At 39.0% G+C, this 27,500-nt stretch overlaps 1 protein-coding gene across 1 annotated transcript in view; it reads right to left on the reverse strand.

Moving 5' to 3' along the window:
• HEG1 (heart development protein with EGF like domains 1) overlaps nucleotides 1-15,307 on the reverse strand; it is a 556,295-nt gene extending 540,988 nt beyond the window's left edge. The window contains exon 1 of the mRNA XM_044075011.1: nucleotides 14,774-15,307. Coding sequence (XP_043930946.1) covers nucleotides 14,774-15,098 — 325 coding nt within the window. The 5' untranslated portion in view covers nucleotides 15,099-15,307. The remainder of the gene's footprint in view (nucleotides 1-14,773) is intronic.
• Nucleotides 15,308-27,500: the final 12,193 nt, after the last annotated feature.

Raw genomic sequence — 27,500 nt, forward strand, 5'->3', positions numbered from 1 at the left:
AGTTATTAAAATATATAACACGAAAAGTAGTACAACCAAACCACAACCAGCAGCAGAATAAAAAACAACTTTACTGGTGAGCGCTTTCACAGCAAAACATGCCACTTCATCAAACAAATTAAACATTACAAATTTCACCTTTTAAAACATTAAATAGCCAATAAAATCAACTGCATGATTAATGATGCAAATTTAAAATCTGTAAAAACATTTAAAGGGGCATCATACTTTAGACCTTTCCATTGTTCACCTCGCTAGATCTCTAGCCTTTAAAACAGGCTTAATAGAGATTTTATCATTAATACCTTTACCTGTAGTGGCTCTCATTCTAATTATCCATTCTAATTCTGCTGCCTCAATTCTATTTTGAAGTCCCCCTCTCTCATCAATAAAAAGTCTCTCTATGGCCATAAACCTTAACTTATGTGTAGCATCATTTAACATAGTATGCTTTGCTAATGCATTTGTTTCTGCAGCCCTTGAGATGTCATACGTATGTTCCCTCATGCAATCTCTAAATCTCCCGTTAGTCTTTCCAATATAGAAAGATAAACACTTTTCACAATATGCTAAATAAACAAGATTGGCAGTATTGCAGTCAGCTTGTACCCTGAACTCTAAAACTCTGCCTGTATCAGGGTGCCTAAATTTGTTGCTACTATCTATTAACTGGCAGAAATGACATCTTGTACACAGAATCATACCCATACTTATAGTACTTATTTGGTCTACAGACTGGTTCCTAGGATGACATAATATTTTTTTGAGGGACTTGTTGTTTTTGAAAGCATACCTAGGTGTTTCCCCAACCACCTCTTTAAATTTCTCATCTGAGCATAGTATACCCCAGTTCTTCTTGAAAATGTCCTGCATAAGCCTTATGTTGCTAGAATACATAATAGGTATTCTTATATGCATATCGCCTCGTTTAATGCTAGTGGGGGTGGGTGATATGTCCGAAAAATATGGTTTCCCTTTATTATCTCTAAACTCAGGTAGAGTCGATATTATATGGTTCACTTCCCTGCTCCTATAATCCCTTGCAAGAATATTAAAATATTAAAATATTAAAATACATGTATATCAAACCCACATGAAAACCAGGCATCAATGACCATATTAGCATTAAGCCATTTTTAATTTTATCTTAATGGCATATAGTTAAAATGTATTCACATTATGTACTATCCATATGCAATATAAGTAGTAGTAACTATACAAAACAGTACTTATTGGATTTGTTCTTCAACATGTGGGTTTGACATACATGTATTTTAATACTTTAATATTTTAATATTTCATTGGTTTTAGGACATTCATTTATTAGATACATTAGATAGACATATTATTTATTTAATTACTTAACAGCAGGAGCATAAATAGTAGAATCTCAAAGTATTTTGTATTCTTATAGTACCTTACATTTTTATAGTATTTTGTAGTTAAAATGTATGCATGTATTTATTATTTATTATTATCTGTTGTATTTTTAATTCATGGTGTTTACCAGATCAAATGAATAAGTTCATTATCATGCAGAGAAATGTTGGCAGACATTTGTAGTTTTTAGTAAGGTTTTTAATAAGGTTTTGAAGGAACGGCTTAAAGCCAAGCACTGTTTTTTTAAATCTCAATTGGCATATGTATTTTTTGGCGCCAAAAAGTTTATTTATTTGACTTTTTAACCAGTCTTAAACTGTTCTGATGAAGTCTGTATATTCAGATGAAAGCGCTTAACCGTTCGTTTATTTTTGTTTCTATTTTAGTAGTTAATAAAAAGTTTTTGGTTCCTGTCCGAGCCGTGTTACACCGGTGTTGCTATCATACATTACTTAGACGTTTTTGTGTCTTTGGGACATTTTTAAAAACTGCAATAACAAAACATAAGTGGTGCTAGTAGCAGAGAAACGAAAATAGTGACTGCTTCCAAGATTTAAGTATATTTTACTGCTATTACCTGTGCGACCATCTTTCCTCGCTGAAAAGCAAGTTTATTCTGCTCTTTTGCCTTTCTTAAGCTTGTTTTTGTGATTTCCAATACCTGAACTTTTAAAAGTTTGTTTGTTTCAATTTAACTGTTGAGGCTGCTCACTCAAGTGCGCTAGCCTGTGTTAAGATTTTACTGTAATTTTTCTGCTGTTTGTTCTGTTAAAAAAGAAAAAAACCAAAAAAATCCTTGTTTCCCGCCTTTCCTGACCTAGAATAGTCCGTAATACAGGCATTGCTGTATTCTGGACTTTAGAATAGTTCCTGTATTGCCCATTTCCTTACTTGGATAGAAGGAAGCTTCTTTGCTCACCAGTGGGAGTGAGGAGCTTTGAGCAGCCTATCTGTTCCTGGAGGAGTGATCTCAGCACAAGAATCTTGTAGTTTATTGGCCGTTTTGGGCTAATTTCTAGCTCTTTTAAGTTCCCTGTATAAAAACCTGTGTTGGCGCAGTTTTGCGCGATTTTGCACATAGCGGAGCATCGGGCAGCGCTGCTTGGCCAGGCTTGGGCCGTTTTCGACTCCACAAAGTCTGCTCTTGACTTTTTCCCTTAGATCTACTCTATCTCTCAAGTAAAGACCCTATTCTCAATCTATAACCCAGCACTTGCTCTTACAAGCAATTATATAAGTTAGCACTAATAAACTAATAGCACCACTTCCTCATATACTCCCTTGGAGTACTCGTCCCCTATTGGTCCTTTTTGTCAGCCATAAAGGAGTTACTTATACTATACAGGCATGTCCAAAGGTCAGTTGCTAGTTTCCTCTCCAGTCCAGCTGGTGAATCTGGGAATCCTGAGACAATGTTGCAACTGCCTCATGTACACAGACAACCGTCTCCTCCTCCTAACAAGTACTAATATATGAGAGAGATGCAACCACATAGCCAAACTGGAGGGTAAGCTCTCTCAACTCAGTACTGGCGCAGCCAGTCAGGAGGAGAAGGTAACCATACACACCACAAATCCAGTCGCACATAGACCTACCACATCATCAAACCAAACACATAAACACACTAAAACATACTTGGAGGCTCTAAATACAAATCTGCCTAAGCAGCAGAGACCTCCAAAGCAGACATCCAAGCAACCTCTATCACAAAACAAAAAAAGTGAAACACATACTTCACAAAATCAGTGTGCCAAACAGTCACAGCCCTTAAGGCCAAACAACACACCTGATACACTTGTAATAGGTGACTCTATTGTCAGGGACACTGACGTCCCACTCACCAGGCTTAACAAGGAGGTCACGGTGAGCTGCCTGTCGGGCGCCAGGATCTGCCACATAACACAAGCACTCAGGTCACTCCAAAGCAAGTACAAATATGACTCGGTCATTGTCCATGCTGGTGTGAATGACCTGAGCCATACCTCCCTGGACTACATGAAAAGAAACATAGAGGAGCTCTCAGATCATGTAGCCCAGACAGGTATGACCATGACCTTAAGCAGCATCTTACCCTCACCAAAAATGATGCCACAGTATAAAGAAAAAAATTATCAATTTTAACAATTGGCTAAAGTTCTGGTGTCATTCAAAGGGGATCCAGTGTCTGTCAGCCTGGGATGACATGCTCGACAAGCCACGTTGCTTCACTAGGGACAGCTTGCACCTGTCACCTCTGGGCTTTCGGATACTGGCAAAGGCTCTTGCCACCCCCATAGTGCCTTTTTTAGGCAAGGCTCAAAAGACAAATCCACCTCCATAGACAACACAAGGAAAAATAAACTAAGGGTAATGCTACTCAACGCCAGAAGTCTAAACCTCAAAATGCAAGCACTCAAAGCTCTCCTCAGTATGGAGAATATCAATGTCTGTGCAGTAACAGAGACCTGGTTCAAGGCTCCAGAGAGCACCCCAGCACTACCAGGTTATACCTCATGCCATGCTTTTCGGCTCCAAGACTCGGACCAAACCACAAAAGGAGGGGGAGTATCCATATTCATCAAGGATACCCACACCTCCAGGTTAGTGGCACTACACGAAGCATCGGAAACCATCCATGTGCAACTAACAGTGGGCAAAACTGCCTTTCAGTTTGTAGCCTGCTGCAGACCACCATCCCAGACTCTGGAACCACACGTGGCTTTCCTGAGAACATTGGGGAATATGAAGGTCTCTCCAAATACCTTTATATTGGGTGACTTCAACTACCCAAACATAGACTGGGAGCACTACTCAAGCCCCAACAGCCTAGCCCAGAGGTTCCTAGAATTTATAAACTCTAATGCTATGGAACAACTGGTCACCACGCCTACAAGAGGGGAAAACATACTGGACCTGATCATCACAAACATGGGGACTCTATGCTCTGCACCAGAGGTATATCCCTCATTGGTAAGATCAGACCACAAATTAATCTCGCTGGACATCCACATCCAGACCCCACCACCACCCCAGAAAACCACAGTAAAAAAACGTCTCCAAGGCTAATTTTGCACTTCTCAAAACCAAGGTGAATTCACTCAAAGCCCCCGGGCCAGTGGAAACTATGGCCCAAACTGCAGAATCCTTTATAAACACATTCTATGGACATCTTCAGGAATGCATGGATCATGCAATCCCAAATAAAACCAAGACCCAATCCGCCAAAGGCAGGCATCCTGTCTGGTGGACCGCTGCCATAAATAAGCTATACAACAAAAGGAGGAAGCTACTGCAGGATAGAGCAAAATCCCTCAATAAGAAAGCATCACTGATCAGTACTAGCAAAACACTATAGTCCCTCATAAAATCATCCAAGGCCAGCTTCGAGAGAAAAATTGCACAAGACACTAAAGATAACCACAAGGCCTTCTTTAGTTATGGTAGGAACCTAGGTGGCAACTCCCAGATATGTTCGGATTTAGTCCAAAATGACAAAAAATACACTGAACCCACAGACATTGCCAACATCCTGGTGGATAGGTTCAGTGCAAACTCACCCCCCTTCCCCCCAAAAGAGCAAATGTCTATCCCAACAGATAGTTGTCTCCCTGTCATCTCAGATGCTCAGGTGAGAGCTGCCCTCTTCAAAGCAAAAAACACAGCATCAATGGGACCAGACGGTGTCCCGGGCTGCATCCTACATGAGCTTCAAGAAGAGCTAAAACCTCATATTAGATTACTGTTCAGTCTCAGCCTTAATACAGGATATGTACCCAAGGAATGGCGTACTGCAACAGTGGTCCCACTCCACAAAGGTGGTGCCTCAACAGACCCTGGAAACTATCACCCCATAAGCCTGACTAGCCTGGTCTGCAAAGCTATGGAGCGGATCATCATGGAACTCATAAACAAAGGCATTGGGGAACTACAGATGCTAGATCCTACACAATTCGGCTTTGTTAAGGGCGGATCCTGCCTCTTGAACCTGGTAGACTTCTTTGAAACAGTCACCAAGGCCATAGATGAAGGGAAGGTAGTCCACACAGCCTACCTGGACCTCGCAAAAGCCTTCGACACCATACCCCACTCTGGCATCATAGATAAGCTCTCCAGTCTAAATATCAACCCCTATGTCATAAGATGGGTTGCAAACTGGCTCAAGGACAGAACCCACATGGTCAGAATTGTGGGAGCCATGTCAGACTCTAAACCTGTTACAAGTGGCGTCCCACAGGGCTCAGTCCTGGGACCGCTCTTGTTCGGTATATATTTTTCAGAGGTACAGGCCAACACGGGAGGACTATGGCTGACCAAGTTCGCAGACGACTGCAAACTGGGTGCCATAATCGACTCCCCAGCCGACACAGGCATCCTCCGGAAGGGTCTCACAGAGACGGATAACTGGTGCCAAAGCCATGGCCTAAAAAAAATGCCAAGAAGTGTATAGTCATTCCCTTTGGAAAAAACAAAGTGCCCATAAACTACACATAGGCGGTAATCCATTAAGTACGGAGGAAGTAATTAGAGACCTAGGAATCCAAGTTGATAGTAATCTCTCCTTTGACAACCACGTTGCCAAAGTGGTTAGAAAGACCATCTATATAGTCCACCTTATCATGAAAGGGTTCACATCTAGATCAAGGGAGGTCATTGTGCCCCTTTACTCATCCCTCATTAGGCCCATAATTGAATACAATGCCCCGTTTGGGATGTACCTTACCTGACACCTGCAGCAACTGGAAAGACCACAAAAGTACCTCACCAAGAGTAAAGGGTCTCAAACAGATGACCTATGCTGCCAGGTTAAAGAAACTCCAGCTCTACTCAGTTGCATGCCACCTGCTTAGAGGCGATCTGTGCCTGACATATAAAGCCATGTCCAACCCAGAATTAATGGACATGCTCCACCTCAAAAAATTCAAATCCACTAGAGCTACTCGCTCAAGGGACTTGAATCTCAACACAGAAATTAATAGGACATGCTGGAGAGACAGATTTGTGACCCAGAGGCTCCCAGCACTCTGGAATAGAATCCCAGTCCATATCAGGCAGAGCCCCTCACTGACTCTCTTCAAGAGAAATCTTGACGAGTAGATGGGAGATCGTAGGTTCACCCCGGGGATCACTTCTGTGTCACTACTAGACAGAGGCACAGTAAACTAACCTAAAAAGGGCACAGTAAAACCCATTTTTAAGGGGTGGCGAAAGCCAAACACACTCTGGCTAGGCTGATAAATGCCCTAGGGCATATAGCCTAGTATCAACCTATGAACCTATGAACCTATAATCTGTTACCATCATTGCTATGGGCTAGGGATTTAAGAAACAGAGAAGTTTGCAGTGCAGTGTTTCCTACCACAATATAAGTGAATAGATTATAAGCCCAAAATTGGTTCAAATGACAGAAGCATCCAGTTACTGAAATTCTCTGTTCACAATAATTTTAGAAATGTAAATATGGTGCTATTTTATAATGTAGATTATAGCTGATTAATATGTCTCTGGTTGCATTTTGACATATACATGTCCTAAGTACCAGTAAAGTAAAGGACTGGCAGACAAAGTTCATTCACCAGTTACAGCTACAATTATGCACTTTTAAATCTCTTAAAGACATATGAGCTCCATTTGTCATAATGCACATATACAGTAAAAAATAACTTCCAGATACATGCAGCATATTTACCCCTCTAAAGGCAAAAGGTTAAAGGATTAATACTTGGCAAATTGAAAATGCCATGTCTGACAATACGTTATTTTCATACACATCTTAGGTTATATCATAAAACACTAGTAAGACCTTTATTTTAATAGCAGACAAATGATTTACAGGATGACCAACTCTATTAACCTTACCTACAAATGCATATGGAACAGCAATGACATGCCACACCAAAAACCAGCTAAAATTTGCTATTTTTAAATCAACCACCTTCTCATAGGAAATATTAAATAGAAATGTAGCAAACACATTTAGCTCACAGGATATGCAAATAGTAAAATCCTCCAAAATTGCTGTAATTTCACATAGGCAGTTATTACTCAGGCCTAGAAGAGCTTCCTAATTGATTATTACTATTTTGGAAACTGTGTGCATCAGTAATATAGCTATTTGCTTAAGCAGCTGGAAGACTCCAAATTATTTAAACATTAGAATGACAACATAACATATACAGCACTAGAAATGTTGTACAAAAGTTGTATACTAGCTTATCATTAAATGAAAATCCAGCAAGGACATAAAAGCTCTTCAGCTTCAAGGAAAAAACACAAAGAACACTTAACTGATGGCTGCCAATGCTACTATTGCACAGATCATGGCTTATGTAAAATGCAATGGGATTCTACTACCTAATGTATAGTGACACCAAACTAAAGAAGTTGTACAGTATGTACATAGCTTGATTTGATTAATTTGTTTTGTAACAAAGTCTAGGTTGTGTTCTGTCTGCTCTTTACCTTGTTTGTACTATTTACTCAACCTTAGCAATGCTGTTGTATAAAAATTCCCATTACATAACTGAAAAGGTCTATGGACCTCTTCAATTATCCATTTAGCAAACAAATAGAGACACAAACATAAAAACAAACAAACAGACAAAACAGGATGAGAAGAGTATTGGTTCACTCAAAGGATGGGTAAGTATTTAGATCCTCTGCAAAGATGAATAAAGGAATGTGACACCACTCGCTGAAGCATGCAAAACTCAAACAGATAATGTTGACACATTTTACAGAAGGGAGCACAGCTTTATTAGCAATTTGTAGGTCTCTGTAGATGTGCTTACTTTTTAAGTTGAACCACAGGCTTAAAACAAAGTGAAGCAAGACATTCGGACCAAGTTTGGTATAGTCATGTAATGTGTGCTGAATATAATACATTTTTTGCCAACTGATTATAGTTCATTTCCTGTTCTGTAATATTATTGATACTTTCAATCTGAAGTTTACTTTCATTAATTTTATTTAATTCCATATCTTTGAGTTTAGTGTGCTTCATGCTCTAGATAGGGTTACCACCTGTCCCACTTTGCGAGGGACTGTCCCTCTTTGGGCAGTTGTGTCCTGCGAAAAAATAAAACAAATGGCAAATGTCCTGAGATTTTAGGACAAAAATATTTCCTAAGTTTTTTTTTAATCATTGATAAAACGGTTATTTTTAATCTGAAACATCTAAATGTTACATGAATTAGTATAAACAACCCAAATGCTACAAGAATAAGCTTTTATTTTGGCAAAAGTGAAACTATGTCATTTGTACTGGTCACGGGTATGATTTGTCCTGCAAAATCAGACATTTCTACAAAAAATGTCCCACTTTCAGCATTTGGAAAGGTGGCAACCCTAGCTCTAGAGTAAGACCATACTGAGATAACTAATCATATAAAGTCTGCACAGCTGCCTCCTAGGAGAGCTTACTTTCTTGTAAAAATAGAAAAAGCAGACACGTCATTCAGTGTCATTCTCATTGTACAAAAGATGACATAGTATTTTAGAGACAATCTGCTGTTAGGGCTTTCTCCTCAGTTTAGCAGCAAGTCTAACACTCATAGAAATTGCCTTGTCCTGAAGGAAATAGTCATTACGTATCCCCTGAATATACCATGCTGTTGTATAGCATCATAACTAAGAGCAATCCCCACTTTTCACAGACATGCATTAAGGGAGATACACAGATAAATAAACCAGGTCATTGTTCTGCCTCGCACTGACATTTTTTTAAATATTTTGTGTTTTACTCTGTATCAATTTCAAGAGAAACCAAAAAAAAAAAACATAAAAAAAACTTATAAAGGAAGCAACACTAAACTTATTGCAAAAACTATATTTGTAAGAAAAAGAATTTGTAATTCCTTAACTTGCAGAAAACAAAAAAAATAAAAATAATACTGTAAAATAAAAATGACAACAGTAAAACAAACTTTAATTAAAAGTGATGATAATCCAACTAAAAGACAGTGATGATAATTCAGTTAATGCCACATCATTTTAATCTATCATTTTAATCTATCTTGCTTTTATTTCTTCACTTTTAACCAGTGACTCTGGCCACAAACCAGCATTTCTTCTTTACAGACTTTCATATACCAGAATGTGCTAATTTTATTACTCTGCATGAACTCTCTTTCAACTATTTTGTTCATAGCCATAAAAATGTCTGATCTTTGTTATTTTCCTCCATATGGTCACAGTAGGAATGATCTTTTCAAGGTATTGCCTGATCAGATCAGGTTCTCTGCAGTTTTAGGGCTGTATTTCATATCACCATTTCTGTGCTCAAGTAAAAGGTAAAGCAAACACTTTCCCTTCATCTATCAGGGCATGCAGCACCACCCCAGCTTTGTTCTTGTTTTGTCCAAATTTCATAAACTGGTGTGGGGGAAAAAGGTCTGTCAGTACCAAAATGCACCACATCATCTGCTGATGTGCCATGTTAAGTTTCTTTCTCTCACGTCCCCTTTTCCATTACTGCACTCTTTCCACTCACCAATCCTGCTTCTCTAACATTTTAACTCTACCCTTCCCCTGACTTGTTAATCTCAGTTCTGTTAATCTAATGCTAAATCGATTGCTCATCTTTTTTCTCCACTTCACTCACATCTGCCTTTTGTTTAATTCTTCTTCTGTGGAAATTAAACTGTTCCTTCCCGACTGTCACAGACAGCTGAACAACCACTATAATTCTTTTGGTATTTCTCTGATCACAGCATTGCAAAGTCCTTGCCAGTATAGCCTCTCAGCAGGGATGGGCTATTCCATTACTATGGAGGTCAAGGAGTCTTGCAAACAACAGTTTATTTTCTTTTATTATCACCTGCTAGCCTCAGATACATTACATTCTGGTTTACCTAAGATAGTCTTGTCTGAAATGTCACAGTCGGCAACAGAAAAAAAATCAGTATCAATAAAAAAAGGACTAAAACAAAGACTACTAATGATAACGAGACTTTTATTTTGTGGTGTTAAACAATATGTTTTAAAAATTGTAAAGAGATTATTCTACTGTTTTTGAAACTGTCACGATAGTGTCGGGTCTATATTACAACACCGAAATGACTAATCACCGAATGCCATTCTAGCGACACATAAGTAGGTCACTACAAGTTACGCAAACGGCCAGATCACCAACTTTTTTCCTAGGGAAAAAAATATCTTGGCTGTCGCCATGAATTTGCCCTTTTTCCCACTGTAGTGTGATCTCAGAGTTGGTTTATTTAGTTTTAGGGGGGGTGTGGGGGCTGAAGCCCCCCACTTTGCAATGTTTGAGCTGGTGTGTCGTGTCTGGTTGGTGTACCGATTTTTTTCCCTAGGGGGGAAAAAAAATCAGTGATCTGGCCATTTGTGTAACTTGTAGTACACTCTTTATGTGTCGCTGAAACGGCGTTCGGTGTTTAGCCGTTTCGACATTGTAATATAGACCCAAAATGTCCATACCTAATGCATTTGCTTTTGTCCTTGTCCCTGGTTAACAATGGTCCAAAACTAGGCAGTTCACTTTACCAGGTAACAAATAAATATATTAAATTAAATCTGCTATAGCTGTCTGAAATAATTCCAAGACATACAGATATATGCATTTGCTCAGAAGCTGCCATCAGAAGACAGGCAAATTTCCCATGTGGTCTTACATAACCTGTCTTCGCAGAAAAAAGGTAAGACTGGCAAAGTGTTCTTGTTCTCTTCTTTGAGTCCCATGGTTAGATGTACCACAGATGTATTTTAGAAACCTTCCAAAACACTTTCTGCATAACTTTCAACCTCTTAGCACAAGCAATCTGGGCAAAACCATAAATAATTGGGGTTACAAAGGACCTAAAATAGAGACAGATTATAACTACTGCTTTAATAAACTGGAAAATTGCTAGAATCACAGTTCTTGCATTTGCATGCATTTTCTGAAAGATATGAAGCCTGGAAATCAAATGTCTGTCATTATTTAATAACTTCAATCATCAATGATTTGCCAGAAACCACAATTTTTACAAGAAAAAGAAAACAATATGAAGGAAAATCTGGACAGTTAGGAGGTATGAATTTCTGCCCTCCATTTCTGTCACCAGTTGTATTCCTAGTCCATAAATCCCTGCATACAAGAAATAGTCTTCACCTCTTTGTTGCCTTTTTGTACAGTTTCTCTGAACTCTTGTAGTAGAACTTATTTTCATAAGAAAGATGTACTCGTTTAAATACTGCTCAAGTGCACAAAATAAATGTTACTACTTAATGTATTCTAATAACTTCTCTTTTATCAAGGTTGTGATCTTTCTTTCTTTTCTTTCTGTTATATAGGGCTTCAGATACAGCCAATAAAGAAAATGAGCAGAAACACACATGAATCAAGTTACTGTACATCCTTTGCAACACAGACAATGTTCCCAGTCATCTGTTTCAAATACAGTTATTAAATCAGCAGATTAAGTGTTAGAACCACCAGTTGTTTCCTGTAGTCCAGTGGTGCAAGGTTTGATTCCCTCAGCCTCCATTGCCAGGGTGACTCTGAGCAAGTCATTTAACCAGACACCGCTCCCAGGTTGAGTCTAAAAAAGGTCCATGGATATCAGTGCCCTACCCCAGAAAACAAATACAAATAAAATAAACCTACAGCCTCAAATCAGATACTTCCATCAGTAAACCTAAGTAGCCTTTATGCTATCTTCCTTTAAATACTTAGCGTTTCTAAGAAAAAGCTGTTCCTTAATTCAGTAATTCTTCAGAGTAAGACTTTTCATTTGGCATTTTTCATATTAGTTCATGCTAACTTCCTTGTTACAAGTTAGAACACTGCAGCTGCAAAGATACTTTAGTTGCTTAATTTTTTGAATGTTTACTCTTGCCTTTGTGTGTGTGTGTGTGTGTGTGTGTGTGTGTGTGTGTGTGTGTGTGTGTGTGTGTGTGAATGTGTGTATAAGTTTCAGTTTATAAATCATACCAAAGTACTCCGTATAAGACCTCATAGCCAGGTTAAGCTGTAACTAAATCTTTTGAAGCCAGGAAGTATCCTTACCAACTAGGATACTATACAGCCCCATCACCTTGGGGGCCTATTCTGGAAGTATCACCGTACCTCCCTTTAATCATGACAGTGTTCCCAAGTAGAACTCAAACAATAACTCCTAAAAAAAACCTTAATCATTCCGTTATGCTACTGTAAATGGTGTTATCAAGGTACTGCACACACACAGCCCCTATCCTATACCTCAGCTTCTTGAAAGCACACAGTAACATGAATGTACACAGGATGCTCTCTTAAAACAGCGCCTTAATGCACTAAGTACAATATTCTGATCACTGTAAATGGTATTATCAAGGTACTGCACACACACAGCCCCTATCCTATACCTCAGCATCTTGAAAGCACACAGTAACATGAATGTACACAGGATGCTCTCTTAAAACAGCGCCTTAATGTGCTAAGTACAATATTCTGATCAAAACATGCAAACCAGAGCACTCATGTTTAGAAACTGCTCTTGGAGTTTCCAGGTCAGAGAATACATGTATACAGTCATTTCAGAAATATAATATTAGCAGTACAACAGAATGAGAAATTACCCTTAAACCTTAACAGTGATGTGAAATGCTTCCAATTACTTTTTTCTATGACTTTATACTAGTCATGGGGTCTGACAAAATAATTTTTATGACACAGTATGCGATAGATTCAGCATATCATAAAGCTCCTTAACAAAGAGCAACAAGTCGTATGACTTCACATCACAACTAAACCTTGTTGGGAAAATAGAAGACAGTGAGAGTATCATTGAGGAAACCTGCATGTAACAAATACCATGAACTTTACAGATCACTCATATGATGTATTACCACCTTAAACAGCATACATCAATGCAATCCTTGACCTCTGTTCCTCAACCCCCTCCTCTCTTTTTTTCCAATGTCCCTGTACATGTATAAGTACCAAGTATTATAGCACATTTCATTTTTTCATACAGAATATAGTGCAGCAACATTGCTAAACTTTCAAATATGCACTGAACAGCTGAAAGAAATCAGAGACATAGTAATGATGCAATTCACATGCACACAAAAACAACAAAATGCTATCAACTAATTTTTTGCCGTGTATTTATGCAGGCTAGAGATACAGGTATCCAGCTTATAGCCCAGCATTAGTCTTTGAAATGTATTAAATGTAACCTAGTTGTATGCTGTGAAACTGAAACACTACTTCCATCCAGTTACTTTCAAATGTAGCCACTGCAAATGTCTTAGAAAGTGAATGCAACCATGAGCACATATATAGCCTACAAGTTACCCTACAGCTATTGTGAGTTGCATGTTTTTCATAGAAAGGCATATTGCTGGGGTGCCTGGTATTTTTCTTGGAGGTGACCTGCTCAACTCCACAGCAGAAATTTATTGGCTTTAAATAATCTAACTTTTCAGGAGAAAAACATAAACATCATTACACATATGATGCACTTTACGTGGGTCTTCCACCTCAGGATTTGCAGGAACACACCTCTTAACAACTGTTAAGATTTATGTAGGCATACCACTAGGATTCTGACCCTCAGATTTAGCCTTGTTTCTCCTAGATTTCCTGAATTTCTACATAAAATTGTATCTGTTTATGGGTACAGAAATATTAAATCTATAAACTAATCCAGTGCAAGTATTCCTTATCATTAATTGTGTGGTGTCAACCATCTGATGATCTTGTATTTTGAAAAAATAAAAATCTGATCCCCACAATGATAAGGCTAGTGCTATGATTTTTAATAATCAGAGATTGGGAGGTATTGTCAACAAATATACAAATGTATGCTCCACACTTCAAGACATAACTCTCAACAAATCAGGGACAAATCTCAACATAATCAGGGACAAATCCAAAAATAATTAAGGGCAATCAGGGACACTTTTAAAATATTAACATGAGAATGACAGAATAATATATATATTATGAATTAATATACATTTTCTGAAATAAAATAAGTCTATAACTCTTTTTATTGTGATTAATCAGTACGTGTAATTTATCACCTTTTCTTCAAGTCGCCAGTTTTAGGAGCGATTAAGAGGGTCAGAGCTAAAATCTGAGTAAAAATCGGGAGCGCTCTTGAAAATCAAAGATAGCTGAGAGGTCTGCTTCAACAAGTACTCAGGACCCATGTGGAAAGAAAAATGTAAAACGTACAATTATACCAGCAAAAACTGTGAGCAATAATACACAAAAGGGTGGAACACTTGTTTGCTAGAGCAGAGATTGTCTTGCATGTGATAAGCATGGTTTCCCATTTTAGATAGGAAACGTGCAGGAAGTATAGCAATTCCACCAGTTTCCTGACATGAACTGACATTGAACAAAACACAGCTCTATGAAAGCATCATGATTGGGAAACAAAACATGCTTTGACATAACTTGTGGGTTCTCCAGAACTTGAGAACTTACCAGTCCTGTCCTTGGCTGGAGGGATGCTCTCCGATCTCGTCCTGCTCGGAGACGCGCTCTCCTGTACCCCTGTGAATGCATCTGATGTGTCCGGTTTCGAAGAGACGGCGACGTGGATGGGGGTTCGCAGCCCCGCAGACAAAGTGACAGCTTCCCTACTAGGTTCTCCTTCGACCCTACGTACAAATTCACTCGGGAATACCGCAGATGAGGTGTATGCTACTGTTACAGTTGAACTATAAGATCCAGCACTGCAAGGTTTAAAAGCCCTCAGCACCAACACTGCAACAAGGCAAACTTGGCAAATCAAAGTGCACGTTGACATGATACTGGCTCCAGAAACGCTAGCATAGATTTAAGTCAAGTATAAATTATTAAAAATGTTTTGGGTCAGTGTGCAGCACTATGCAAGAAATTCATCCTATTTTCGCGGCAGAGAAGGCTCCTAGTAGTTCTGCATCACTTGCTGTGCAAGTCCCTCCCGTGAATAACGGGCTCATCTGTGGTCAGAGGTAGAAATGACCAAGAGCAGCCTGCTTACAGCGGGAGAAACGCGCAGCTCTGCCCTGGCATCCGCACAAACTCCACCCATTGATTACATCATCGGTATCTAAGGGCTGCTTCTACAACCGAGCCCACCGCAACCTGTGCCAACACTTAAATCACGAGAAATGAAAGGAGAAGGGCCAGCTAGAGCTTTTCCCAGTGTCACATATAGTGCCAGAGTGAAAGTTATATTGACAGTTACTGGAAAAAAGATTCAGTGTTTACTAATAAACACTGATAACAATAAAGTAGACGCCATGGTTTATGGTCACGTTTTACTTAATGGTGGCGATATCCGCCCAAAGACCAAATTATAATTTTGAGTCAATGTATTACAAAGTTAAAACAATCATTCAGTTGTGTTAATGTGCATTTTTACAGTTGCAAATGAATGACTATTATTTATCAAAGGGATTCTGGGACGAAAAATCTAGAGTTCATTCTTTTAAACTGGAGATTATAAACCAAGACACTTACGTGTAGTGATGTTGCCAGTTTCCATTCACTGCTGAAGTGGCCAGGGACACCTATTTTTCGTTGTTTTGGGGGGTTTTTTTCGGGAAAATACCGGTGGTAAATCCCGGTTTTTGATTGTCTGACAACTGGAAAATCTTTGCATTTTTTATGGAATCTGGCTATGAAGGCAAGAGAACCAATTCGCTGCAAAATATAGTTATGCTGGTTAACAGCTTGCATTATTCAGTGTTTTGTGCCAGTAATCCATTATAATTTTCAATATATACTGATGCAGATGAAATTACCTTAATGAGCGGAATTTTCATTAAAAAAAAAAAAAAAAAAACGAGTATAATTCCCAGATATCAACTCATGAAAATTACATTATTTTTTTTTTGAAAAACGAAAGTCAATGCCTCTGGAAATGGTACTACAGGTCACAAATCGTGCCTCCCTTGAAATAAGGGCACTACATACTACCAAAATTCTTTTAATAAGCAGCATACCTCTCAAATGTCCAGATTTTCACAGAATGTCCAGATTTTTGCGTCATATTTTTGGCCTATTCCTCATAAAATGTGTAGTTTTCTGGCAAATCACTGATTATTGAAATAATTAAATAATGTCATTCATTTGATTTTCAGATTTCATTTCCTCCAGAAAATGCATGTTAAGACAAATGCTGTTATTCTAGCGAATTTCTTAGTCTATAACAGCAATATTTAAAATCTATAACAATTTGAGGGCCTTTGTCCCCCTGTCCTACTTCAACTTGACAGATGTTAAGTAAGGGCCCTGTTTCTTAACAGAATAATCGAAATGTGGACGCTTAAAGGATTCACATGGTGCCTTCTTTATACATTTACAGTATTAAAAAAAACACCTTGATTAAATTCTTCACTTAGGACACAGGCGCACATACATTAATAGAAATCAAAATCTCTCATTTGCATGCACTATACATATACATATATGGTCTTTCTTTTTGACAACTGTCATTCACTCCAACAAAACATACATTGTTCAGTTCTAGCCTTCCCTTAAACTTCACTCCTCCTGAACATTATTCTGCATGTATTGTGGTCACAAATTCCATTTATTTCTATGTAATATGGGCGGCACAGTGGTGCAGCAGTTAATGCTGTCACCTCACAACAAGAGGTTCTCCGGTTCGATTCTCGGCTGGGGTGCCTTCTTTGTGGAGTTTGTATGTTCTCCCTGCATTTTTGTGGGTTTCCTCCAGGTACTCTGGTTTCCTCCCACATTCTAAAGACATGCTTCTGGAGCATTTCTCCCCGGGCCTCCACTGAAAACAGGATTTGTGGAAACTAGTCGGACTTTCCCAGTCAACAAATGTTAAATAAATAAATAAAATAAACAATTTGCTTCTTCCTTTTTCTAAAGATCCCACCTCCAGTTGTTTCATCTCTTTTACTATATTCAGTACTTCAGTTACTGTTTGTTTAGATTTTGATTTCCATTTTCTAATAATTGCTTTTTTTGTCAGCCAATAGCATTAAAGCAGCTAAGGCCTTATTAAGTCTGGGCAATTCAAATCCTGTGTCTCAACTCAAAAGAATTATTTCCTTAGTTATAGCCCTTTGCTCCCCCGATGTTTCTGACAGAGTACTCCATAAGCAGTTTTTAAAGTCTGCCATCATGTAACACTCCCAAAAAGCATGTGCACAGATGTCTGTCTTTTTCTCATCACACCTCCTGTATTTTTTGTCTACCAGGGGAAAAATTCTCTGAAGTCTGCCTTTAATCGTGTCTAAAACAGCAACTGCTGTTTAAAAGTGGATAGTTAAAAAGACATACATTATAGTCTTTATAGTATTGGCAAGTTGGTGCAATTGTTTTTTTATCATACTGGAGCTTAAAAAACTTCACTTCCTTTTACTGCTGTCCATGTCGGGCATAACTCTCAACCTCATACCACATGAAATCAGGACAAAGCCAAAAATATCGGACAGACAAAGTCCCAAAATCAAATATTATAATATTGCTCTTATGAATTCAGAAATTTGATAGAATAACAAGTTTTCCTTTAGCATATATTTTCTGAAGTATATGAAGTCAGAAAATCAAACGTCTGTCATTATTTATTTTCTTTTTTTATCAATAATTTGCCAGAAATCCACAACTTTTATGAGGAACAGAGCAAAATTATGAGACAAAAACTTGGACATTCTACAAAAATCTGGACAGTTGTGAGGTCTGGTATTGGGCAGCCCAGTTTGTGACTAATGCAAGTTGTTACAAATCCCAGAATAGGAGAGGTTTTTGATTGGCATATAGATTGTAGGTCACCATCTGAAATCAGTGAGAAGATTAGGTTCATAGCAGGAATGATGACTCTCTACAGAACTGTTGGCACTTAAAATAAATGCCGAGTGTCAAAATGCAAAAAAAAGAAAAAAAAAAGACTGAAAGCCTGAAGAAGATTGAAAAATGTTCTCCTTCTAAAAACTTCTAACCCTCCTGCACCCCCATGTAGGTGGCAAGCCGCCCCGCACCCCCAGACTTATACATACCAACTCTGATATCACCATACTTCATAGAAAAGGGAATATTCTGAGAAACAGCCTCTCAAAATTAGGACATGTAAGTCCATACTTTTAGCTAATCAGTCTCTGTGATTTGGGACTCAATCACAGGGGTCCCAACATTTCAAATTGTTACCAGGAATAACTCATGTCAAAGGATCGAAGGAATATGCTATTGAGAGTATATGAGATATGCTACAGTGCGTACAGCCAAATGCACCTCACTTTTAAGGCATGTTATGGCCTTAGGAGGCAAGCCAGTAAAATTGCTGTTGTTGGGCAGGGTGGAAAAGATTCTGATGTCAACCATTCATAAATCATCCTTTTCTTGTTAAAGCACTAAAATACATTACTTGTTGTGTTGTATGGGCACTAACTCTTCTACCTGTTAGAAGATGGCAGTCACATCTGATTGGGTGAAACACTGAAACATTAAAGGTTCACATATGGAAAACATCCATAACAGACTTTGTGGTTGTCAAAAGTAAACTTTGTGTACCCCAGAGAGTGAAAATAAAAAGAATGACAACAGAATGCATCATTAATATTATTTTGAGATGAGTTTGCATATATTTTATTATTTCCAGATATTTGCAAAGGAGCTCATTTATTCATTTTCTAATGCCCACATAATTCTCTTCAGGATCAGGTGGGATTCCCAGTCTATTCCAAGCAGACAGATGGAACTTAAGTCTATTGCAAGATTGACATTCATATTTTATACACTTGCATACATACTGCAAATAATCCTACAGGTGATTTTGGAGGATTACCAGTTCAACTGCCAAAATGTCTTTAGCATGTGGGAGAAAAATAGAAACCCTGGAAAAATTCCATTTAAACACAGGCAGAGCAGGCAAGCGCTGCACAGAGAGTGATCCCCCTGAAACATGAACTAGAGAACCATGTGCTGTGATTCAGTATTAACTATTGCACAAGTACCTTACCTGTAACCTTTAAGGATACATAGGCTGTATTTTACCAGTCTTAGGATGTAATAATAATCCAAAGCAAAGTGCTCATATCAAGCTTCATCTTTCACATAAAGAACTAATTCAGCTGATTAACTAGTGAGGTATGCTTGAGAAAGTGTTATTGTCAGGGTGAATAAACAACATGGACAAAGATGATTTAGTGATATCCATTGTTTTGTTTGTGCAAATCTTATTACTTTACACAGTTAAGCCACTGAAAGAATGTTTGAAGCCACCACATGATAACCATTGGTCAAGAAGTTACCACTACAGGTCAAAAAAGTGCTACTTTTGCAACCTTTAAGGCTAGTCTTGATGACTGGATAGCTAGATACAATTTACACTAGTGTTATCATGTACATCCCTGCTTGGTTTGGGAGGTAAGCACTATTAGGTGCTTTAAAAAGTACTACATAAAGTTTACATGGGTAGGCATCTTATGGTCCCAGTGATCTCTTGCCTAGTGTGTTCCAATTCTCTCTCTCTCTCTCTCTCTCTCTCTCTCTCCATATACACATATATCTATCTATCTATCTATCTATCTATCTATCTATCTATCTATATATATGTGTGTGTGTGTGTGTGTGTGTGTGTGTGTGTGTGTGTGTGTGTGTGTGTGTGTGTGTGTGTGTGTGTGTGTGTGTGCGTGTGTGTGTGTCTGTGTGTGTGTTTATGTGACATTTAGTTGTTATGCATACTGGACCACTTCATCCTTTTTAATTCTTTGGGTCTCACAGCCCCACAATGTCCATCTATGCTTCCTTTTGATTATACCATTGACCCATTTGCTCCTTCAAGGAATGTAACCCTATCAGTGCATTCATATCTTTGAGAGGTAAGCATCAGGTTCTGCGAGTGATGTCATTATCTACTTAAGAGGGTGGAGATTTCTTGGTAAATGCACCTGAGTCTCTACCCTACTCATGTGTGACTTTAATAATAGCTTGCTATTAGTCACTAATGTTAGTGGCATATGCTTACGTCACCACATTCTTACCCCCCCCCCCATCTGCAGTAGCAGTACCCTGTGTAATATAAATGTGGTCATCTAGGTCATCTCCAACTTGTAGGCCCTCCCTCTTCTCTCCTCAAGATGGGTCAACTAATAATTGCTGCTCCTACCTACCTCCCCCAAGGAAACTCCTCCCAGCACCTGGGATCACTTATCAAAGTCTAGTCACTAGTATAAAATCAGAACTTTATCCCTCTTTCCCAGAAGAACTGACTGGGACCTTTTTACTTTTCCCAGTAGAACTGACTGGGACCTTTTTACTTTTTCCAGTAGAACTGACTGGGACCTTTTTACTTTTCCCAGTAGAACTGACCGGGACCTTTTTACTTTTCCCAATAGAACTGACCGGGACCTTTTTACTTTTCCCAGTAGAACTGACCGAGACCTTTTTACTTTTCCCAGTAGAACTGACCAGGACCTTTTTACCTGTTTTCTACACTAGCGCTCATGCTCCGTAAAATTAGTGCTACACTTTTTTTCATGCAGGCACTGAGCAGTTCGAATCTCTTCAGAATTACCACAACTAGAAAAGAAAGTTATACTCCAGCTTAAACACGTTTTGTATCATGCTTTTCTACTTTAAATAGGAATAAAACCCAGAGTAAAATCATTGTTGTGAAAAAATAAAAGCTGAGATTGTAACACTTAAAAAGTAAACAACTGTAGTGGGCAATAAGATGTTTCAGTGGTGGGTTTTGACTACTTAAGACAAATAATAGTATTGTGTGTCAATCTTAGAAACATTCTGTGCTAGCATGAAATGGACAGGCATGACTACCTAGCCAGAGATTATGAAAGATAGAAAGCATGTAGATCCTAATTATGTAAGAGTGACTTCCAGGTTTGCATTAAAAATACAAATCTTCTAATATAGTTCAGAAATGTATATCAATACAAGAGGCAATCGCTAATTATAGCAAAGGAAACCATCACTTTTAATAGTACATGAGAAATTAAAACCATGGGCCTACTTTATTTCAGTGAAAGCTCATTTCACTGAATTTCAGTTCACCTTGTCCAAATTACTGAAAGCTCAAATTACTGAAAACTCATTTCACTGAAGTGAAGTACTAGCACTGTGTAGAGTACTGTAAGACAAGTAAAATGTATATGCCCTTTTCCTCACTGTAGTTTGATCTTGGAGTTAGTATGTATAGTTAGGGAGTGTGTGGGGGGCACAGCCCCCTATATTTGGGGGTATGGGGGTGTAGCCCCCCAGCTAGTTTAGGTTTATATTATGTCACCCAAAGCTTCAAAACACTACTTTTTAAAGCATAGACATGCACACTTACAACATCAATGACTAACTCTTTCCAGAAGACAATACAAACCCGAAAATATGTTGGGGACTGTGCCCCCCACACCCCCCAACTATATATATTAACTCCAGGATCACACTACAGTGGGGAAAAGGGCATATACCTTTTACTCGCATTACATTACTCTAAACAGTGCCAGTACTTCACTTCAGTGAAATGAGGTTCACTAAAATGAGTTTTCAGTAATTTGAGCTTTCAGCAATTTGGACAGGGTGAACTGAAATTCAGTGACATGAGCTATAAATGAAATAAAGTAGACCCATATATATGGTTTACTATCATATATTCGACAGTCAAAATAAATTCCTACCTTAAATATCAACTAAGAAGTTTGACTCGGAATGTCGAGAAGGTTAGATTGTAGCAAACACACTTCCTGTTGCAAATTTGACCTTTCTTGACATCCGAAGACTGCAGTCTGACACTGCACATCACCTGGCATGACAATTGTTGAAGGGAGCAAACCCCCCTGCACCCCAATGCCCCTCACCCCCCCTGAAAATTATTTATGCCAACCCCAAGATCACACTACAGTGGGGAAAGTGTAAATGGCCCGATCTCCACTGTATTGTGATCTCTAGTTATAAAATCAATCTCATATGTACGAATGCACTTTGCATTCACTGAAACAGGCCTTGCACAAATGAAGGTTCAGCAATGCGGGATTCGGCCAACCGTACTTTGACATCCTGTGGTCGCCAAACCTTCGCTTGAAATTGTGATTGTAAACCTATATGCATATATATATATATATATATATATATATATATATATATATATATAAAACAAGATGCAGTAGTTGCACTTCTCAGTCAAAATATACATTGCTCAAACAGATCCCTATAAGGTAAGAAGATTAAGACTTCTGAAGTACAAGTGTACCTGCATACACACACTCACAAACACACGCACACACACATACACACACACACACACACACACACACACACACACACACACACACACACACACACACACACACACACACACACACACACACACACACACACACACACACACACACACACACACACACATACACACACAATGTGATTCATTGCTTAACAGAACAGAGTCTAGGTAGGAGATTAATCTTTCCAGTAAATTTAACTGCCAGATCTGTGGTGAAGAGGTGTAACACCCTGACTACAACCCAACCTGTCTGGTTCGATTAATAGCTCAGTTTCTTGAGGACCTTGCTAATGAAGACAGGGATGAATAAAAATGTGTGTTATTCTCTCTTTCCTCTAGAAGGAGAGCATGGAACACGCTGGGTGTCTCCTGGATGTCACAGTTCCTGACAGAAGCTTAAATCACTTATGGGAATAGCCTTATTTTCAAGAAGTGAGACAGGACATCTGAGAGATGTGTCATCACAGATGCAGGGTATGTTGTATTTATTTTATTTCATTTTATTTTACATTTGTTAACTGAGAAAGTCCGACTGGATACATATCCATTTTCAGCGGAGGCCCAGGGAGAAAAGCTCCAAGTAACAGATAAACATTTAAAATGCAGGTTACAGTGATATTTAGCAATTTAACAAAGATCAAAAGACAAAAACAAAATAGGTTACATATTTAAGAAAAAGTTCAAAGTAAGGTAACATTTAGATATGAGAAAGACAACAACAAAGAGGGAGATGGAAAGAAATATAAAGGGAAAAATAAACATATAAGAGTAGTGTGGGTATAGGAAAAGGATGATCATTAAGAAAGAAAGGAAGAATGAAATAAGAGAAGGGTAGGTTTGGTAGGAAGCAGCAGAGGCTGAAAAGGAGGTTATAGTCCTGATAATGGAAGCTAGGGAGATATAAAGGGGTAAAGTAATTTAATTGAAGGAGGGTAAAGAGAGAATAAAGGGGAATTACATTTGAGAGCTAAGATGAATTAATAGATTCTTTGAGTAAAGTTGGGTTTGATAGGGACTAGAGAGTGAGACAAACTTTTTGTCAAAACTCAGTCTGAATATTGTGTGGGTTAGTCAGGGTTTAAACATGGACATAGCCAGTCATTGTGCATGTGTGTCTTTAGAGATATTTTGAAATGAGGCAAGGAGCAACTGGTGGTTAGTTCAGCAGGAAGGGAGTTCCATTTTTTTCCAGCAGAGTTGGAGAATAGGGAATCTCTGCCTAAGTTGTTGGCTTTGTTTGTTTGTACTAGCATTCGCCTGGATGAGTGGAGGGATGCTAGGTTGCAATACGGGGTAATAATATTAGCTAGACTGGGGGTGTGGGTAGGTTGGTGGAGGATTTTATGAATTACTATGAGCTGGTTATGGTATATTTGGTTGGGTAGTTCTAGCCAGCCTAATTTGTGAATATTATGACAGTGGTGGGTTCTGTATGCTGAAACTGTGGCGAATCTTGCTATATTGTTGTAGAAGCTAGTGATTTTGTTGAGATTTGATTTGGATAGATTATTGAGGATGGGTGAAGCATAGACAAGGGATGACAGAAGATGTGTGCGAGCTATGGCTGTTCTGGCAGTCGGGGTTAGAAATTTCTTAATCGTATACATGGAGCCTATTTTTTTGTTTACTGTTTTAATGGTTTTGTCTATATGGGCATTGTAGTTTAGATTGTTATCAATGATTATATCTAGCAGTTTAGTGCAAGGTTCTGGAGAAATTATGGTGCCATTATGAGAAGAGACTGAAAATATTGGTGGTGTTAGCTTACGGGTGGGGGAGAAAAGTAGAAGTTTGGTTTTGTTTGGGTTCAATAAGAGCTGACGATTATTAAGCCAGTTCTCTACTTTGTTGAAGGTGGTTTGGGATAGGGATTGTAATTCTGTGGGAGTTGCGTCAGTGCAGATTAGCGTAGTGTCATCTGCATATTGTATAGAAGTAGCATGAGGGATAACTTTGGGCAAGTCGTTGATGAAAATAGAGAAAAGGAGGGGACCCAGATTAGAACCTTGGGGTACTCCTAGGGTGACAGGTAAAAGGAGAGAACGATGCTCTTTCCACAGGACTGCTTCTTGTCTACCGTGCAGGTAAGAGTGGAACCAGTTGATTTCTGGGTTTTCTATGGACAGAGATTTGAGAGAGTCTAAGAGTAGGTTGTGGTTTACCATATCGAATGCTTTTGACAAATCAAGGAAGAGGGCAGAGGAAAGCAGGTTTTGACTGTGGTTGTGATTTATTGTGTGGGAGAAGGAGAGAAGGTCAGTGGTAGTACTGTGGGCTGGTCTGAAACCATGCTGGGATGAGGCTAGGAGATTATTGTGGGTGAGGTGGTTTAAAAGTTGCTTTTGTATGCATTTCTCCATTATTTTGGCTAGTGGAGATAGTATGGCGATAGGTCTGTAATTAGAAAGTTCAGTGGAGTTTCCACCTTTATGAAGTGGAATAATATGAGTGATTTTCCAAATGGGGGGGTGTAGGATTCCTGGACAGATCGATTGATTAAGATGGAGATAGGATAAGTTATTATATTAGCAGCCTTTTGTAGAAACTCTGCAGGAAGTAGGTCTGCTGCCGGGGGGGGGGGGCAGGTTTTAATTTCTTTAGTAAGGATTTGATATAGTCTGTAGGGATACACTCGAATTTTAAAGGGGGGGGGGGTTACCTGATTAGGTGTGATTGTAGAAGAGGAGGAAGGAGATAGATTATTAGCTAGGGATTTGACAGTTTTGGTGAAGAAAGTGTTGAAGCTATTTGCTACAGATTCAGGGGGTAGGTGTAAGGTAGTTGAGGGGGTGGGGGTAGAAGATTTACCTGGGTGTAGTAGTTTATTCAAACCTGACCAACATTTTTGAGATTGATTTTGGTGCTTTTGCTGTAAGTTGAAATAGTAGCTTTGCTTGTCTAGCAGAATGGATCTTTTTGCTTCATTTCTTAATTGTTTGAATAATATGTGGGCTTGAGGGGATTTGGTGGCTCTCCATGAGGTCCATGCTGTATTTCTGGCTGTAAGTTTTTGTCTAGTAGTATTGGTTAGCCATGGAGCTATTTTGTTTTTGGTTCTGATTCTATGTGTGGGAGCATAACTGTCTAGGATGGCCAGGAACCTGGTGTTGAAATTTGAGACTAATTGGTCAAGGGGGAGTAGTTTAAGATTGGCCTATCTGCATGAGCTTAAATCAGACATGAAACTATTTAGGTTAAAGTTCTTTGTATACCTAAGAGTATTAAAGGTGGTTTGGTGGGGCAAGTCATCTCTTTTTCCCAATACGTAGGTTAGCAAGTGATCGGTCATGACTTCAGGTTGGGTGCCTGATTTGTATAACTGAGGTTTGTTATTTATTAAGATCCAGTCTAAGATGCTTTCCTTATTGCTGGGTTTGTTGATTCTAGTGGGGGTAGTAATTGTTTGGGAGAAACCATCTAAGTTAATGTGGGTAGTGGGGAAGTTAGCTGAACAGGTTGTCCAGTTGATGTTGAAGTCCCCAAGAATGAGTGTTTCTTGGGGGTGGGTAAAGGATAACAATGGAGGGTACTTTATAAGATGTTTATGTTATTGCCTGGGGGAATATAACTACACACTATGTTAATAGATTTGTTATTGTTAAGTTGGATTCTTGAGAGGATAGTTTCAGTATTGGTGGCAACTAGGTCTTGTGGGATGCTAATTGTGGATAATTCGAGGGTGGATTTGTATAGAATGGCAACTCCCCCTCCTTTTCTTCCTTTTCAATCCATTCTAGTAATATTGTAGCTGGGGGGAAGTATTTCATTGTCAGGGATGGTAGATTTGAGCCAGGTTTCAGTAAGGCAGAAAACATCAGGGGAGTGGATATCTAGGAGAGCATGCAGTTCTTGGAGTTTATTTTTTATGCTTCTGATATTTAGGTGACAGACTAGAAATGTTTTGGGGGCTTTATGTGAATTTCTTATGTTGGTAGGAGTTTTTCTTTTGATGTAAGTGGTAGCTGGTGAGTTTGGGCCTGGGTTAGGATGGATGTCGCCGTCAGCTATGAGGTTAGGTAATACATTCCTTATGAGTTTGGTGAACTTTAGTAAGAGTTGGTAATAGCTTTTAGTCCTTGGGTTTAAGTAAGTAGTTTGTATAGGATGGAGAGGTTTTGGAGTAGCGCAGTAGGATGAGGAGATGGGGTAGTATTACAGGAGGGGTGTGTGTTTGGGTATATATGGTAGTGACTGATGTTGGAAGCTGACAGTTAGGCAGGTAGTGGAATTTGTAGGCGGTAAGCATATAAAGTATTAAAATTGGGGGTATGAGGTAGTACAATGGTTTAAGTTTTGGAGTTGTTGAGGTGCTATGTATAGACATAGTGGCTAGTGTGATAGGTTAAGAGAATAAAGGTGTGGTGATGTAGTAGATTGAGTGTAAGAGAACTGAGAAAATGGGGATGGGTTATATAAAGGATAGGTTGTGATAGGTTGAAAGTGGTTAGTGAGATTGACCAATTGGTGGGGGGTGTGGTTTGGTATAAGTGTAGGAGTAGTGGGGGCAGGTGGGAATTGGGGGCAGGGTAGGGGAGCGGAGTGAGCCCGCAGGGCGAACGGAGTGGGTAGAGCCAGAGAAGGACCAAGTGCAGGGAAAACAATCAATGGAGTGTTGATTGTTAGGGTAAGTTAAAAGGAGATAGTGAAATGTGCAGTTGCAAAAGATGGAAGAAGTGGGATTAGGTGGGTCTATCAGATAGTTAGAAATAGTATAAAGGTTGTTTGGTAGAATGTTGTACAATGGAGGTGGAGTAGGCAAGGGGAAAAAAACCTGGAAGGGGGTGCCACCTAGTGGGCAAGGGATAAACTGCAAGCAAGGCTAGTCCAGAGCATGCAGCTCTAAGGAGATATGGTAGGTTTACACAGGAGAAATTAAGGAGGCTGTAAGTAGATACTCGGTTTGCAGGGGGGGGGGGTTGGCTGCTGGCTGTCCTGGCTATGGAGTTAACAGAAAGCACCTGG

The sequence above is a fragment of the Protopterus annectens genome, chromosome 6.part0 (assembly GCF_019279795.1).
Source record: "Protopterus annectens isolate FY-2018-M chromosome 6.part0, PAN1.0, whole genome shotgun sequence".
NCBI lineage: Eukaryota > Metazoa > Chordata > Ceratodontiformes > Protopteridae > Protopterus > Protopterus annectens.